The sequence below is a fragment of the Varanus komodoensis genome, unplaced genomic scaffold (genome assembly GCF_004798865.1).
Source record: "Varanus komodoensis strain SLA01 unplaced genomic scaffold, ASM479886v1 scaffold17, whole genome shotgun sequence".
Taxonomy (NCBI): Eukaryota; Metazoa; Chordata; class Lepidosauria; order Squamata; family Varanidae; genus Varanus; species Varanus komodoensis.
In genome coordinates this window covers 8,006,479-8,025,192 of record NW_025335505.1, presented here as the reverse complement: position 1 = coordinate 8,025,192, position 18,714 = coordinate 8,006,479, and the positions used below count along the sequence as shown (strand labels likewise).

At 40.7% G+C, this 18,714-nt stretch overlaps 1 protein-coding gene across 2 annotated transcripts in view; it reads right to left on the bottom strand.

The window, feature by feature from the left end:
* Window positions 1-18,714, bottom strand: part of CDH20 (cadherin 20) — a 61,885-nt gene that overhangs the window by 24,488 nt on the left and 18,683 nt on the right. The window contains exons 2-6 of one of the 2 annotated variants that reach the window (XM_044426412.1): window positions 15,890-16,184; window positions 12,154-12,273; window positions 9,314-9,481; window positions 6,870-7,057; window positions 9-262 (exon numbers count right to left, since the gene is read on the bottom strand). In XM_044426412.1, coding sequence (XP_044282347.1) covers window positions 9-262; window positions 6,870-7,057; window positions 9,314-9,481; window positions 12,154-12,273; window positions 15,890-16,184 — 1,025 coding nt within the window. The remainder of the gene's footprint in view (window positions 1-8; window positions 263-6,869; window positions 7,058-9,313; window positions 9,482-12,153; window positions 12,274-15,889; window positions 16,185-18,714) is intronic. The other variant, XM_044426413.1, reaches the window with a different exon arrangement.

The following is an 18,714-nucleotide window of genomic DNA, read 5'->3' as shown; positions in this document are numbered from 1 at the left end:
AAGAAAACCTGATTGAGTTGTTGGTCACATCAGGGTCCTTGGCATAAATCATTTGTATGGTGGTCCCAATGTCCACATCTTCAGGTACCTCCACAAAATAAAAGCTAGGCTCAAACAGGGGCGGCTCATCCACATCTTCCACACTGATATGCACGGTCGTAGTGTCGCGGAACGGGCCTAGGTTCAGGAAGCGCATCTCCAAGTGTGGATTGGCACCTTCTACTTTTAAAGTGTAGCTTTTCTTACTTTCAAAGCTCAATGGCTGGAGGAGGAGGAAGAGGAGAAGAAACAAACCATTTTTCAAGCTGGAAGGAACATTTTGAGTCATATTATCCAATTCAGTTAAAACAAAGCATTTCCCCATGTCCTTCTGTACATCTGCATTGTATAAATAGCAGGATAAATAGAGCATCTCTGCAATTTTAGTACTTCTAGCTGATTGGCAGCACTGAAAGTCCTGCAACTACCAACCATCTATAATTTGGTGGTGGTAGGCAGTGGGAAATGGTTGTGTGAAAATTCACAGGCTATATCATTCCAATCCATACATATGGAAATATTTGCACACAGTTATTCTAGAACATAGACAGGAATGGATACTTGGGTGTGCAGTTCACACCCAATATCTGTATGTGATGGAGTGTAGTATGTATAAACATTATCTTTATGATGCGTATTTGGATAGGTGTTCAATTTCTGATTGAGCAAGTTTTATGCATGTAGATGTCTGCACACATGAATGGATCTCCTTAGCTGGATTTGCCTGTACATAAACACCATGTATACTTTGCATTTCTGTTCAGGAATTTATGGACAGGCAAAAAATAACCAGTTGCTTTGGTGGCCACTTTATTATTGCCAAAAAGGAGGAGAAAATGCATCACTAAACAAGAACAACAACAAGAAAAGAATAGCTCTTCAAATGGAAAACAACTTCAGATAAAGTCCTCTGAAATGTAGGACTCATGGTCACTCTACCAGCTACAAGAACACCTCAACACCTCTCATGAAAAATACGAATCTTGGTGAAATACGGTAGTGAGTAGTAGCATGAGTGGGAAGTTCCAATCTCGCTGTAGCCATGACCTCTCTCGGTGGCCCAGGTAAGTTGCCATATCTTATCTTCATCTTCTGCCCATAATGCAGCAATAATGAAGTAGACATTTTACAAGCAGGCCACCACAACGAGTGATTACCATTCACAGATCACGTGTAGGTATACATTCATCTAAGCCTGTGCTTCTGGGGGCTGACCACCAATCCAAAGATAGGACCTTCTGCTCTAACTTGGTGAATTCTTTTGGGTTGTTTGACCATTTAAAGTGCAACTTTCCTACCTGCAGATCACTGGGACATGGAGCCTCTGAAGGCAACTTAGTGCTCGACTGGTCCTTGGAGGAAGTCTGAGGCTGTAATTTTGGGAGATTGACTCTGCTGTGATGTGAGAAGTATGAGAGGAATCCAGTCAGCCTCAGCACAGCCCTCTGAACTGCAAGAGGCTATGCAGTAGTGAATGATGTGCTGGTTATTCTCCCCTTCTTCAACTGATAGTGCCACAGAAATGTTGGTAGCAACTCTCTCAGCAGCCCAGACTGCAACAGGGGGACCAAAAGCTCTGGACAACACTAGAGGGTTATTGTAAACTTACCAGTCAGAGCCTGTATTCAGTGGGAATTGAACTGCTGGGCTGTGATAATCCCTCTTGCCCAGCTGTAGCCTCTTTCAACTATAGTATGGGAACAATGCATTGCATTTGCGGGATTATTTTTATATATTCCACAAGAACTGAGTTAGAAAGAAAGGGATTTTTCTGTTGCTTTCTTGGGTGGGTGGTGGCTTGGGGGAAGATGCCCAGTCCCAGCCATAATAAAGTTGTGGATTTCTTTTATGATTTAGAAACATAGAAACAGAGCAAGTCAGAAGGGGCCTCCCGGGCCATCTAGTCTGAACTCCGGCACCAGCTGGCTCCACTCACGACATGCCCACCATGTGGACGTCCAGCCTACCTTTGAACACCCGCACCGATGGGGCCTCAATGACCTCTTGTGGAAGCCCATTCCACACCCTCGGGGTCCTAACTGTCAGGAAGTGCTTCCTGGCATTCAAATGGAACCTTGGCTCCCTGAGCATTTCTATAAGCATCTCTCATGTTCATCCTTGGAGATATCTAGGACAATTTTTGTGTGGATTAGCAGATTACCTAGCATGACAATGAGATGGTTCTGCCTATTTCTTTCAGTATTGCCATGTCTCTTTCTTCATTCTCTTTTGCTCATTTCTTCTGGAGAAGGAGGAGAGAGAAGAAAAATGATAAAGAGGATAATGGAGAGGTGTAACTTCCACTTTATCCTCCTTATCGATCTCTGCTTCTTGCCTCCTTTCCTATCTACTGTTGTGGACACAGCATCCTTTCCACCAGCTATGTCCATTTTTCCGCTCTTCTGGTTTTCTTTTCCAATGGATGTAATGTTCTTCTGTGACACTGAAGCAGCTCATCCATCATTGGGGTTCTTTTGGACTATTAACTCCACCCACTCCTCAGGACTTTTTATATTCTTTTGAAAATTTTCGGGTTCCCTCAAGCCAGCTGATACTTCCCTTTTGTATGCAGATGATGCTCATTTGGCTAGACAAGGGCTGGCCCTGGGGGGAATATGGGCTCAGCATTAGTAGGAGTGAGTATTAGCAGTAGTATGTGAAGCACTTTAAGCATATAGCAAAAATGATAAATAGATGACATTATATTGTAATAGCTATAATCCAGCCATGGTTAAACACTGTTAATCCTGTTGATTTCAGTGTGAGATAGTTAAACACATGGTTAAGTATTATGCTGAAATCAGTGAGACTCAAATATGCTCTGCTTTGGCTGTTTTATAAGCACTTTATAAACTTTAGAGGGGGCTTTTATCACACAGCAAATCTGAGCCTTAAAAGTACCATGCTCCCTTTTGCAGAAGAAATTCTGTTCCATGCTGAGTTTTCATGCCCTTTTTCTGGTTACGTTTTACACAGAATGGAAGTCAGTGCACATAATTGTACTGCAGCGATGCTTAATGTGTGTCTTTTATGTGTAACAATAAAATGATAATTGAAAAGAAAGTTAGTGACAACAGCAAAGCGAGGTCTAGGAATGACCAAAGAAACTTCATAAAAGTAGATATGGAAATGGTTGCAAGAGTCTTATAGAACATTATGAGGCCTCCTGCTGATCATTTAATTTCCAAGAATGCAACGGTTATATGCTTTTTACTTTTACATAATGGGTAGTTTAGTGCTGAATATTAGCAAAATGCAATCTTTGTAATGGGCACAGACCTTGATCAGAGAAAAATGTGAGCTTCTTTAAGCAGTTTGAGAGGCAAATGTGTTGGATGTGGCTCACTTTCATTTTCTGAACTGGATTTTCTAACACAAGTTTATGGTTTATATTCACTTTCATGTTTATCATACACTTTCTTGAGTAAGGCCAATGCTGCACAGAGCAGCGGGTCAGCCTGTTTCCACAATCAGGGTTGCCTCTTGCAGCTGCTGTGTGTTCAGGATTTGCTAGCCACCTCCACTAGGGATCATCCAGTCATTTTTCCTTGACATATACTTCTGATACACATGTTTGCAAGTGTACATTTGTATCAGGTATGCTTTATACGTATCTTACATCCCGACTGAAAATGCAGTGGCTCTGATTTACGTAGTTAGTTGGGACGAAAAAGCTGAAGCTCATGGAAGACATTTTGTTTTCATGCAACTTGGGCTGTCCTATACTCATTGTTCTGTGAGTAAACCTCATTAAACTGAAAGGGGCTTATTATTGAGAAGGACTGTGCTATTAGTCACAAAGAACTTCACCTGTATCCAAGACCACCTGCTGCCCGGGGTAGAAGGTCATGACACTCCTCTGTTGTGTTCCTCCATGCCATCCTACTGGCTGTCACAGCAGAGACTTAAAAATCCTTAACTTTGGGTTGTTCATTTTAGTTTCTAACCTAGTTTAGCATCCTAAGTTTGTTCCCCAGGCTGAGCCTTGTCGTGGATTAAAACAAACAAGCCAACAAAGCACCATGTTGCTGAAAGGTATTTTACCAGGTGTTCAATTTCATATGAGAGAGAGAGAGAGAGAGAGAGAGAGAGACTGACTGCGTGCACACATGAGCTGCATATGTTAACTAGTTCATAGCAAGGAAGTAAACCAAAATGTCAACCCATTAAACAGCTTTGAAGATGTGTAAGAAAGGACTAACAAACTTAAGAAATGCTATTTGTGTAAGCAGCACAGGGTAGGAACAGTTCTCAGCTTAAAGAAAACAACCATCTCTTGGCTTTATCAGCACTTGAGGATCTTCAGGTCGCAACTGTTGGATTTTACAACTTTTTGCAGGTTTACTGTTAACTGCATGGTTCATTTATGATTGTTTCTTGGCTACTTGAATAAAAATGTGGATACAGTCGATAGGCAGACACTCAACAAACCAGTCACCTGCAAAAGTTAGTCTGATAACTTTGAGGAGGGGTTAATGATACAATTCCCTTTGAGGGTAGTTTCATGCGCGCGCGCACGTGCACACACACACACACACACACAGAGTTAAATCCTGAAGTGCCTAATCTTGGAAGCTAAGCAGGGTTGGCCGGGTTGAAATCTGGATAGGTGACTTGAGACCTGCATCGAGCAGGGGCTTGGACCTGATAGTCTGTTAGGCTCCTTCCAACTGTATGATTCAATGATCCTTTCTAATGCACATGTGTTATGCAAAATGGCTTGTACCAATTCAAATTGCAATATAAAAATATAAGAGTATCAAAAGAATAAAATTACAATGTAACAAGTATAAATTTGAAGTATAACAACAATATTGGCATTAAAGAGGACAGGAACAGCAGCTACACACAACCTTCCCTTGAGAACAATTCAGCCTGATAAATTAAAATTCTGCTGAAATAAGCAAGGGAAGTCTTGGAAGCTGACAAAAGGCAATAAAAAATGACGACCCAACACATAACAGCGACCCATAACACTGAAGAGGGTTATAAGAACAAAGGAACATAAGAAAATAAGAAAACCGATGCTGGATCTGATAAAAGGTCCATCTAATCCAGCACTCCATTCACATGCCCACAGGCATCCTGATCAAGCAGGATGGGTGCAAGGCCTTTGCCTGTCCAAGCCCCTCAGCAGCTGGTGTATTCAGGCAGGCCACCTCCTATCAAGAAGTTAGCAAAGCACATAGCCAGCAAGGCTAGCAGCCACTGAGAGTCTCCTCTCTCATGAATCTCTCCAATCCCTTTTTAAAGTCACCCAGGTTAGTGTCCATCACTACCTCCCGTGGCAGCAAATTCCATGGTTTAACTATACACTGTGTGATGAATCATTTCTTTTAACCTGTTCTAAACTTCCCACCAATCAGCTTTGTGGGATGGCCCTGGGTTCAAGTGTTATGGGAGAGGGAGGAAAATGTCTCCTCTACTTTCAACACACCATGCAATATTTTAAGCACCTCTATTAAGTCTCTGCTTAATCGCCTTTTTTTCTAAGCCAAGCAGTCCCAGTTATCATAGCTGCACCTCATATAGGAGCTGCTTCAGGCCCCTGATCATTTTTGTTGCCCTTCTCTGAACTTTTTGCAACTCAATAGTGTCCTTTTTCTGGTAAGGTGACCAGAACTGAACACAATATTCCAAATATGGCCACACAAAAGATCTGTATGAGAGAAGTAAGATTTTGGCAGTTCTGTTTTCTATTATGTTCCTAATTAAGCCTAGCACGGAGTTTGCCTTCTTCACAGAAGTTGGGCACTAGGCTGACATTTTCATTGAGCTGTCCACCACCACCCCAAGATCCCTTTCTTGCTGGTAGTTCAGATCCTATCAGTGTATAGCTGAAGTTGGGATTTTTTGCCCAAACATGCACTGCTCTTCACTTGTTATACTGAACTGCATTTGCCAAGCTGATGGCCATTATCCAACCTGGATAAATACTTTTGGAGGTCCTACCATTATTCCCACCCTCTGCCTTCTGTTCTTTAACCAGTTAGTGATCCATAAAGGGACCTCCCCCAGTGTTATTCCTTGACTACTTAATTTGCTCAGGAGCCTTTGGTGAGGGACTTTGGCAAAAGCTGTTTGGAAGTCCAAGAAAACAATGTCTACTGGATTGCCCTGGTCTATGTGCTTATGGACACTCTCAAAGAACTTCAATAGGTTAGCGAGGTAAGATTTCCTCTTGTGGAAGCCATGTTGATTTTTTTCCAGCACAGCTTGTCCCTCCTTATGCTACTGATTCTATCTTTAATAGTGCTTTCAAGCAAAACTCCCAGATGTTAAGCTGATTGGCCTGTAATTTCCAGGTTACCCCTGGATGCATTTTTAAAAATTGGCGTTACATTGGCCATTCTCCAGTCCTCTGTGCAAGGGCTAATTTTAGGAACATGTTAAATATTTTGGCAAGAAGGTCAGTGATTTCATGCTTGAGTACTTTGAGGACTCTAGGATGGATGCTACCTTGACTGGGTGACTTGTTGACTTTCATTTTGTCAATAAGGTTGAGTTACAGGTTCCAAAAACCAACTGACAGTGGTCTCAGCCATAACATCTGCAGTGCAATAGCCTCCCTAGCAAGGTCCACAGATTCTGAAAGCTGTTTGGTGTTCAAGGGAAAGGGAAAAATTTCTCTTCTGGGCAGTGCTTTTACAGCCCAATCCTGTGGATCCTGAGAGAGTGTGGATTTTCCCTCCCTGGGCTATAGACAAACTACAACCTTCTGGAGGAAGAAAAATATATTTGTGAATTTTTTCACCCCTACAGAATGCTCTATCCAGCAATTGCTATGAACAGTATAAATGATACTTTGCTGAGGGTTATAAACTTATTACCTTTCTCACTGTGATGATGCCAACTTGGTAATTAGGATCAGTGGTAATATCAAATACATCCAATCCATCTCCATCCACAAAACTATATTTCATTTCAGCGTTAATGCCTTCATCCAAGTCTTTAGCAAAAACACGGCCCACAGTCGAGCTGATGGGAGCAGACTCTAATACGGTCATCTGATAATGTTCTGGGGAAAAGACATTAATTATGAAAGAGAAAAAAATGAGTGTAGCAACAAATAACAAAGGCACAATCCAGCAAAGTTTAACTAATTTCAAGTTTCTCATTGATTTTAATGAGCAGGTAAATCAACAGTGCTTACATTTAGTCAGATGGTGACTTAAATAGATAAACAGAAGGGGAAAGACTTACAGAAGTGAAATGCACTGGCTACTGTCAAGAAGCCTATAGAGAATTCGATCTGAAAGTTCCTTCTGCTGGACTGAGAAAACATACAGTCAATTCCAGTGGAGAAAGCCCAAACAAATTTAAATCTCCCTTGCTATGATTCAAGAAGCTTTCCAGCATATCAGGAGCTTATTTAAATGGTTCTCATCAAAGCATCTATGCCTCCTGTGGCAACTTGAACTGAGAGCAAAACTTATGCATAACTGATTTGTTCTAATGGCAGGCCTGGGGAAAGACAAATCTACGGTGTTAAAAGTCCCCCTCAGCCCTTATGAATACACTGTTGTTTGAACGGATTCCTTTTACTAATGCATTTTGCTATATGATTTTTTTTTAACTTAAGAGCTTCACTATTTATTGTCTTTGGACTTTGAGAATGATATGATTTATTACCACAGGATCTTGGACTAGAAAAGAACACAGGAAAATGCCCATGTATAATTATTACACTGGAAAAAAAATCATAAGTTGGAATAGATGAGCAGTATTTTATTTTAAAATGTAGGAAATTTAGGCTTGGAGCTGATGTCCACTGGAAATCATAAAGCTTCCCAGGAGAACCACCTAAGCATTAATCCTCTAAGAACCATGCAGGTATTAGTCCTCTAACCATAAGCTCTGGTACATCACTGAAACAAGTCAAATAGTTCATAACATTTCCTTATCAAGCCTGATAAAGCGAGTTCAACTCTCAGAAGCTGATGCCACAGGTGGCTGCGGCATGATTCTGTGGTGGAACAAGGGTTACATCCAAAGCCCTCCTGGCTTGCTTAATTCAGGACAATAAATGAGCTGTGGATTTTAATTTTTTCCCTGTTCTGTTTCCTCCAATCAGCAAACATCAACTGCATTAACTACATCATCTTCTGAGCTGGCAAAATTTGGGGTCCAATGTGGGAGTGTACTGCTTTGGCTGCAGTGAATTCACAGTCTCACTTGCTACTCCCCCTAAATCCCTTAAAATGCCATATTTTATTCCCCTGCTACCGGCAGGTCACTGATTAAGCTTTTCACCACTGCATGATCACAGGGATGAGAGCTGTTTTTCCAGCTGTATTTTTATTCAATTATTTATTAAATTTATAAATACAGCTGTTTTTCCAGCTGTATTTTATTCAATTATTTATTAAATTTGTATTCTACCCTTTTTTTCTTTTCAAGGCACTCAAGGCAGCTTATATAAGTCTCCTCCTCCCCCTCCTCCCAGTCTTATCCTCACAACAACAATCCTCTCAATCTTATGCTTGTTAAATCACTATTATAGATTTGTCATTTATATATTAATGATGGTTTTTAATGTTTTGTTGTGCATTTCTAATTTTCTGCTTGTTGTATGCTGCCCAGAGAGTCTTTTTGGACTATTGGTGGCTTAGAAATGCAAAATAAATAAATAAACCAAGACTGTGAGGCAGGTTGTGCTGAGAGTCTGGCCAAGAGTTACCTGATTAGCTCCATGGCTAAGGGAGAACTAAACGCCAGATCTTCTGAGTCCCAGTCTTGCACTCTTAACCACTGTGCCACTCTGGCTCTATCTGGTGCTTGGGCTAGAATTTCTGTTGTTATATAGACAGATTGTAAAACCACCATATTTATTATTTCTTGCATTAGTACTTACATTATAGTTCTATCCCACCTCTTTTTCTCTTGCAAGAAACCGAAGAAGGCTTATATGTTCTTCTTCCCTTTCTCCATTTCCACCTCACAAAAGCCCTGTGAGGCTGGTTAGACTGAGAGTCCAAACCTGGCTCAAAGTTGCCCAGTGAGCTCTGTGGCAAGCGGGATCCCCTAAGTCCCAGTACACCACTCCAATCACTATACCGCACAGGCTCTGAACAATATATGTGCATTATTTATAATTTAATATAGAGAAAGGTTTTTTATACACAGATTTGTCACTTCTTCACTTGAGTAGTATCTAAGGAAACTGCACATTAAGGCCAATACCGTCTGTGAGGAAAGGTGAGTAGGGGAATAAGGGGCCCGGGTGAGCCCTGCCTTGCAATCAGCTGAGGAGCTGGGCACAGCTGATACTTACTCTGTGGGAACCTGGGTGGATTGTCATTGACATCTGAGAGCGTGATATTGACGGTAGTAGTTCCGGCTAATCCTCCCAGCTGTCCACCCATATCTTTGGCCTGGATAATCACTTCATAATATTCTTTTGCTTCTCTATCCATGTTCATGAGCGCTGTCCTAATTAAGCCTATGAAAGCATGGGGGGAAGCAAAAAGAGATCACTGAATAATAAAAATTATTAGTGCAATAATGCGCCACTAGGTAATAAATGTACTAACATTTGTTTCGAAAATGCTTCCTTTTCAAAATGAAAAACAAGATTTCTTGGCAACCTCCAGGAAAGGTCTGCCCCTTTACAGAATAAAGACAGGCTGTGCTCTCAGATCGTCATGGCTTAGATGCCAGAGCTGACCTCCATTGACGTCATTCTTGATTCATAGAAGAAATTGCTGTGAATGATACACTCACGAGTTAGTGATATAAGAACCTGGCCTCAGTACTTTCTCTTGCTTTTTACCGAGTTCATTCTTTTCTCATATATTTGTATAGTAAACCTGGGTAATTTGAATTAGCTGGGGGGCAATTTTAGGTTGAGCAAGAAGTGCTTGGTTCTGGAAGCTGTTTCAGATTTCTAATAGGGAATGCAAAAGAAAACATTTGGCAGAAGCTACTATTTCTGATATTTTAAGTTATCCTGCACTATAATATCTAAAGAAAGGCTTGGAGATTGTGATACTATCCAAATGTATTTAAAAATAACTATGAATTAATCAATTAATTGGCTAAAAGGCATTTCTTTAATCAGTAAGACTCATTTAATAGGTGGGCACTGAGCAGTCCCACTAATTACCTTTCTGTAATTCTGTTAACATTAGGTGAATATTGTGCTCTTGATGAAAAAAGCGTATCTTTTTTGTTGTTGTTGCAAGCATGCTACAGAACATTATTTCTAATCCATGAAAAAGTGCAAATGTATAGATGCAAATGCTGCTATGCATTTAAACCATAGTGCATAGAAAGCAAAGCAAAGATTCAGATTTTCATTGTCCTGCTTCAAGAGCTGCCTGTGCTGCTTCAGTGCGGATCACGGTGTGCCATTATACCCAATGCAAGCAGCAACAGACATAGGAGCATAAAAAGGCCCCACTGGCCTATTTAGTCCTGCGTTTTGTTCCGCAGTAGCGATGGTGCGACTGATAAACAGAGGAATGTTGCCTTAAATACTGGAGGTCAAAATATCCCTTGTGACATTCCATGTACAACAGTGATGGGATCCGCATTAAAAAAAAACTGCATAGCTGCTCTTGCGGCTAAGTGAGGCTGGGGATAGTCAGTGAAAAAGAGGCAGGGTTCCCACACCCAGGGCCACCAAAATAAGTTCTCCTTTCTGAGTGCTCTGTTCTGTTGAAACAGAACATGAGGTGGCAGCATGGTTTTTCTAAGAAAGCCTGTTGACAGTTTGCACGTACCGTTACGACTTCTGCTGAATGCTATTGCACACTGTTGAACAACTTAGACTTCTAGGTCTAAACCTGTCTGGACTTTCAGGTAATACTTTATTAGCTCACTTTCTGCCTGCTGCTTCAAGGACTCTGGCTGAGCAGACGATCTGTTTACTTTTATTCTCAGTTTGGCTTCCAATCACCTTCTCTCTCTTTCTTTCCCTCTCCCTCTCTGGGTTTTTATTCCACTATGTCCAAAAAAACTACAAAACAAAGGACACCAAGCATAAGGCAGGGTGCTTGGATATTTGCACAAAATCTGTGGATGTGGTGAAACAGCTGCTGAGTGTCAGCATATGCGCCACCATCACTGCATATAAATAGTAAACAAACAAACAGAAAGAAGCCCAAAGCAATTCACCTAATATTACAGCAACCTTCCTGCTTATCATCTTTGTAGTTGTTCTAGTCTTTCTAGGCTTCAGGTAACCTGTGGCAGGCTTCCAGCTTCCATGGAGTTTAAGCAAATGTCCATGGATTGGTGTTTGATGATGGTGATACTGTATGTGATCCATCAAGAAGCTTTAATCTCACACCAACCATACAGGCAGCTGAGCTTATAGTGAGGAATGATGGGCTATTTTGGAGACCTTATGTCTGTGCAGAACAGGGATCTACATTTTCCCTTTGTGAATTCTGTACACTAAATGACACCAATTATTTCACTGTTTGCTTTTAAATAGAATTTACATCTGCTGTCACTGATTGGCAATAAGAATTGCTTGGATACCTGTTTGGGCTATCATTAACAGCTGAAAAACAAGGACAACACTTCCTATGAGGGATGGTTGCTAAGTTGCTTCATGCGCATGCAGACAAGCTTGATTTTTTTTTTTTTTTGAGGTCTGGACATCTGGGTTGAACTTACTGTGCAGCACTGAGGCTGTGCCTGCATACACAGGATTGGCTGAGGACTTCTGTCTAGACATTGATAGGGCCAGAAGTACCCTGTTGACTCTGTTAAGGTGCAATTTGATACCATTTTGACCATGAGGGCCATTAGGAGCATTGTTGTTAGTCAGAATGTTCTGTCACTTTACACTTCATACAAAGCTGTTTTTGGTTATGTCTTTGCTGTGCCTTCCAACATTTATTTGGTATATTTACTTTAACCCCCATTTTACTCTGCTTTACTTAGATTTAGGTGCAATGTCTGCTGAAGTTCATAGCTGGTTTCTTTCCTATAACAGTTGCTGGAGTAGGAACACCATTTCTCACTCCTGTTTTTAATGGTTTTTTTATTCAAAAAATGTTAAGATGCATAGTCAAAGATGACTTAGATTTCTGGAGATGAAGTCTATGCAAGCAAATGGAAAATGTCACCTTCTTGGCTGATTTTTCTCTTCAATAAATTTACCTGTTCTGGAGTCCACAGAGAAATATGGCTGTCCTTGAAGAATACTGTAGACTACTCTGGCACTGTTCCCATAGGTAGGGTCATCGGCATCTGTTGCTGTCACCTGGATAACGGAAGTGCCTGACAAAAACAGTGCAGTACCTTGTTAGATTTGTAGCTGTGGAGAGAGGACATGGATCTAACGAGGTTCAGTGAATTATAAATGTTCTGCTACACCGAATCTTTGCTTAGGAGCCTATTCTCTGTTTGATGTTTGAAGGATTGACACATACAACTCATTACCACTAATGGGATTGACAGGCACAAATCCATTAGGAATCAGTGGGCCAGCAAATAATCAGCAGAGAAACAACACTGTATGGCATTCTTTTAAGAGTCATATGGTCTCCGTTTCCCACCTTCTTTCTGCATTGTATATTCTGAAGCACTAAAATACTTTATAAAAAACAGACTCAGTATTTTGCTAATGGAAAAAGAAGAAATTGCTGAGATAGTCCACTGAAAATTATACATTACCTAAGAAGCTGAACAGAAGAAAAAGGTATGTGAAAAAAATCCTAACTCCCCCCATTAAATATCAGTGAGGCATCCATTCAGAAATATCAACACAAAAGTATGAATATTGTAGGTTTGAAATTACAGCTGGTGGATAAACTGCACTTATTTCAAACTATAGCTATGCATTTTGTCATCCACAAAATGTGAACAAATACATAACTTACAGTGTGATTCTATGCATATCTACTCAGAAGATCTTTGAAGTACAGAATTGGAAGACCTGAAAATCCTATTATGGTGATGGGGGTGGGAGGCTATTTATTTGTTCTGGACTCTGACAGCCCTATCAAAATGTATTTTTATGCATAAATACTAGTATCATATCTGCAATGTTAGACATTTTGTGGGACACAAACTAGACAATATTGGTTAATAACAGAGTTCAGAATACGTTCATTTTCTCCCACTCATATCAAAAGAACTTTCCATAGGCTGTATTGCATAGCACAGTGTACCAATGGTATATTTCTTAGCATTCCTTTTTCCAAATTTATCTTTGCAATTTTAGGCACTAGAATGCAAAACTGGCACTTGTGAATTATACTGAGCTGGACCGTGTTTATACCGTGTTTCCCCAAAAATAAGACACTGTCTTACATATATATATATATATATTTGGCTTACAAAAACACACTACGTCTTATTTTCGGGGTAGGTCTTATTTTTTTATTTTATTTTTTTTAACGTGTACAACAATTCACACTTATTCATGTATAACAGCATGAACACATGCACATTTGGTACATTTGGTATCACTCTGCCTGGGACGGGAGCCGGCGCTATAGAGGAAGCAGAGGCTTATGCGGCTCTGCTCCCTCCGCAGGAAGTGGAGGGAGCAGAGCTGCATAAGCAAGTTTCCTCCACACAGTGCATTAAGTTAAAGTTAAGAAATAAAGTGTTAAAAGGCTCTTTTTGTTCCCCGCTGGCCCTGAGAATAAACACAGCTGGGTCTTATTCTCATGGTAGGCCTTATATTTTAGCAAGTACCAAAAATAGTACTAGGTCTTATTTTTGGGACAGGTCTTATTTTCGGGGAAACACAGTATATATACAGCCCCCCAAGAGCATACACAGAACTATAAACATGCCTGGTGGTTAACTGGGCGACCGCACTGAGATCATTCAAAGGACCTTTTAGGGATGTGTTGCACAAAGAAACGAGAATGGTCTCACACTATAATAAAAAGAGGCAAAACTACGTGTACGTATAGTTGTGCAAGGCTATAATAAACAGGAACTTATGGGGAATGAGGAATAAGAATCATTCTGAAAATCTATAACTGCACATCAGCTTGTCTTTCTGTACAATAAAATATGATACATGCGAACAGCAGGTGGGCAAGATTTCAATATTGTCTTAGAAAGTGCAAAGGTCTGGAGGCTACCCTTTATTCGACACATGATATTACAAGAAGACCAATAGATTTCTTATCCCATATACTTTTTCAAGTTTAAGAGGCTTTAAAACTACCTCTGCTGGTCCCTGATCTATAGGCAGTCAAAGTCTCTTTTAGCTCTTGGTGTAAAACTGGCCAAGGCTCATGACTGATCTAATTTACACAGGATGGTGATGGGCCCCTGGGGATAGCTAAACAGCTTGAAAATCAATGAAGCGCAAGGCTTGTTGCTACAGGTCTCTGGGGTCTCATCTCATCTGTATGGCTCTTTGCACTCTGTTTTGGGCATATGGATGGCAGGTGGCAGCATCTCCTGCTTGAGTAACAGACTGTGCCCCACACTCCTTTTACCGCCACAGCAGACCAACGCAAGAAACAGAACACTATTGACTAGCCTCATGCGTGATGGTTTGCTGAACTTCCTATGCATTTGCCATCAGCTTGGAACTTCAGGATGTGGGTGGGAGCTGAAACAACTGGCAGAAGACCCCTTATTAGGATGGTGCAATGAAGTCAGAAGAAGTGGGAAGAAGCTCAAATGAACACCCAGACCTCTGGCTTCTCAAAGCGGCCTCTTTCCCAGGTCACCAGTAGACACCTGTTTAGCTATGTTAAGTTTGGCAGGATCAGCCACACAATCCAATTTATACAATGTTCTGGCAAGGGAGAAAGTGCAGAGCACATACTTTGGGAGAGGATTTGCACATCAACAAATAAACACCCCATGAAGTGGCAGTGGACAATAGTAACCTCTTTCTGCAAACTATATGCCCAATTGTGCTGATGGAAAAGTCTTCTTAAGATGTTTTAGGTCATACACCTCTTCCCATATACACATACCTGGACCCTATGGTCATCTAAGGAGGTCTTTCTCTGAGAGCTACCTCTAAAAGAAGGTAGGAAGGGCCTTTTTAGCTGTGGCACCCTGATCATGGAACCACCTCCTCAGGGAGGTGTACCTGGTGCTGACCATTTATATATTTTATTTTCCTGGCACTTTAGCTGTTGAATAATTTTATAATGTTAATGATGATGTTACTGGATTTTATACTAGTTTTATCTATATGTCACTGGCACTGTGTGATTTGGCTTAATTCTTGTATAACATGCTATTATCACTATTTATTGTTACTGTTGGTTGATATTGTGATCCAATGAAGGTATCTGCCTTCTGATATATTCTATGTATATTACATTTTTAGATGGTTTTAAATTGTTCACTGTTTTGAGAGCTGTTGCTAATTAAACAATGTATAAAAGTTTTACATGCATGCATATCCTGGTCCTTGCTCTTCTCTTGTACAATGCTAGGAAAAACAGAGTATGGAGTAGGGCAAACCCAAACAACATCAAGAATCTTCTCCTACATCCTTCCTTGTGCTCTGACAAGGTACCCCAGCCAGGAACACTTTCCTTTTGCCTTGCCATGCCAAACAATAAAGGTAAGGGAGGTAAGCACAGAAGATGAAGCAAGAATGACAATGAATCAAAAAAAGAGAACTGATGTTCAAAGAAGATGAAGACTATGTCCAAGTTCTCAAGATGTTTGGAAATAGCACACTAGAGGGATTATGTTTTGACTGGATGTGTAAGAGGCTATATGTCATACCAGGGGAAGGTTGTGCTCTGACTGGCTGAAATTAAAGCCTAAATTGTACACGTGATGTCCATCCTTCCTTTTGCATCATTTTGTTAAGGAGTTTGAAGAATGACCAAGGATTAATCTAGTATATTTATTGATCAGTTTATTATGTATTAAAAGTGAGTGTCAAAGTCCTTACCCACTGGTGACATTTCTGGTACTGAGGCAACATATGGTCCATCCAGGAATCTGGGTTCATTGTCGTTGATATCTTGGATTTTGATGATAAATTCAGATTCTGGTTCCATTGGTCTGCCTGTCCGTCTATCCAAAGCTTGAGCCCTTAGGGTATACTGGGATCTCTCTTCTCGGTCTAGCCGCTGGATGGCATGGATATCTCCAGTAGTATCATCGATGGTAAATACAACACCTGCTCCTTCTCCTGATAGAATATATTTGATGGATCCATCACCTCTGTCCATATCAGAGTGGAGCTGCAGAAAGTAACCAGGTGCATTTGGAGCTTTAGCACACATTATGTTGAAGAGCAGATAAAGAATTTGCTTCAGGACATTTGTGATCTTATGGTAGAGACATCCCAGTAACAATAGAGTTTCTTAACACTATCACCACCACCACCTCTGTCATTGCTATGATACTCGCCTTATTTATTTCATTTTTATACTGCCCAAGAGCCAAAGTGCTCTGGGTGGTTAACAAAAGTTAAAAACAGCATAAGCAGGAGAGACATAAGGCAATAAAACCAGCATAGAAGAATAGCAGTAGTACTGGATAAAATGCAGTATTAAAAAAAACCCCTAAACTTAAAAAGTCAACTGTTGAAATACTGGGGAAATATAAAGGTTTTCACCTGGTGCCAAGACGAATGGACAGTAGGTGCCTGGTGGACCTCTTTGGGGAGCTCATTCCATAGCCAAGGCCCAAGAAGGCCCTTCTCCTGGAAGTCACCCTCCTTACTTCCTTTGGAGGGGTCTCTTGAAGAAGGCACCCTGAAGATGACCTTGGGGTCTGGTTAGGTACCCAAGGGGCTTATTTTAGTTGACAAGCTGCTTTCTAATCTATACTGTGCTCATAATTAATAACTCGTATAACTTTAACTGAGATAAGTATTGAATGTTCCCATTTTAGAAATAGGAAATTGAGGCAACCTGTTAGCAGCATTTGCGCTCCAGTGTCCGTGTATGCAAAAGTGCCATTTTGTTTTTCAGTTCTGGGCTATGGCAGGGTGGGGGGAAGCGGAAACATTCACGGCAAGATTCAAAGACCCACTTTTGTGATTGTTCTAGGATCTTTGTATACAGAAAACTGAATTAGTGGAAGGGTAATTTTACATAAGGTTCTCCTAATGCTGAACTGAATGACAATGCACAAATAATATGCAGAAATTAAAAAATTGAAATGCCCAGGATTTAGCAGCTGTTCCTTATACTCATGAATCAGTTAGGGAATAAAATAAATACTTATTACCTGACAGCCCATCACCAAGCAAAACGAAGTTGAAACACATCCAGTTGCTTTTGTTTGCGTTTATAGGACAGCTTTTTACCCTTCCCATCCCTATTGCTCAGATTACACAGACCTCACTGAGTCTACTTTGTAAGCTCCTTGGAGCAGGGAGCTGTCTTTTCCTAGTTTTTGATGCTGTAGCAACACGGTCATTGGTGAAGCAGAGTCTGTCTGTGTCAGTGAAAGCTACAGTAGCTCCCTCCTCCCACGACATCCCATTCCACCAACATTCTGTCATGCCGCAATATAACCAAGAAACAAAGGGACAGGGTACAGATATGGGATGGCTCAGTGTTATGGGATAAAGTAAATTGGCAGCAATCTGGAACACAGCTGGCAAAAACACTGCTTCTTACTGGGCTCATGAAGAAGAGCAAATAGGGTTAAAGAATGGCTGTCTGTCATTTTTTTCTATGGAGGGAAGTGAAACATGGCCCTTAAAACCAATATTGTGGTGGAGACAAAATGTGCTCACTGTTCTGGGTGATCTACCTACCACCACCACCACCAACTCCTCCTCGTCCTAAAGGCAGCTCTAAGGCTGTGAGAGATGGGTAGCAGTTCTCTGACTTTGCCCCGTCCACAACAAGTTGGAAGAGAGGAAAAGAGGTAATGCAACTTCGACTGGAATTGAAAAGAAGTATTCCTTTTTTCCATCTAGGACCCAAAGACTGTTCAGCCTGGGGAATAGTTATTTGCTCACTTACTGAATTTTATTAATTTATATTCCTTCAATATTGGTTTTCTTCATTTAACACATTTCTTGGCCCTCTTTCAGGGAGGAAACCCTTCCAAGGTGGCATGCAACAAGGAATTGATGCCGTCATAAAAACAGTAAAACTACAGTAAAAAACAAGAACAGCAGCAGAAATTTTAAAAATGAACAAACACGCAACAAAATAAAATAAAATACAGCAAGCAACAGCAGCTACAGCTCAGTTCCCAGAAACATAATCAGGGGTGGTTGCATGTTTTCAGGGCCATCTGAAAAGCATGCAGTGATGCAGTCTGCCAGATCTTTGATAGCAATGTATCCCAGAGGTGAAGAGACACTGTGGAAAAGGCCTCCTTTCATACAGGTAAAAATACACATAACAGTTTGGATACAGACTGGTTACACATAGTTCCTACTGAAATTAAGTCATGACTAACTTGTTCCATTCATTACAATATGATCTAAATGGCTGGATCTAATGAAATATAAACATTTTTGGGGTGATTCCCAACATAGAAAAAATAAATAGATAAATTCACACTGACTGCTGGAGAAAAATATAGTCCGATTGCCACAAAATGAGATAGTTATAATGCAGCCCTTGCAAAAGAGCAGGCCAAGGTAAGCAGCTTGGAGCATCTGAAAATCCACAACAGCACAGCTGCTAGAGATGATAATGCATCCTAGAATATTAAAGGGAATTAGCAAATTAATGCACTGCATGGTGGCTAATTAGTTCTGAGTAGGCATTGATAATTTGGAAAGCAACAGAACACAGACAA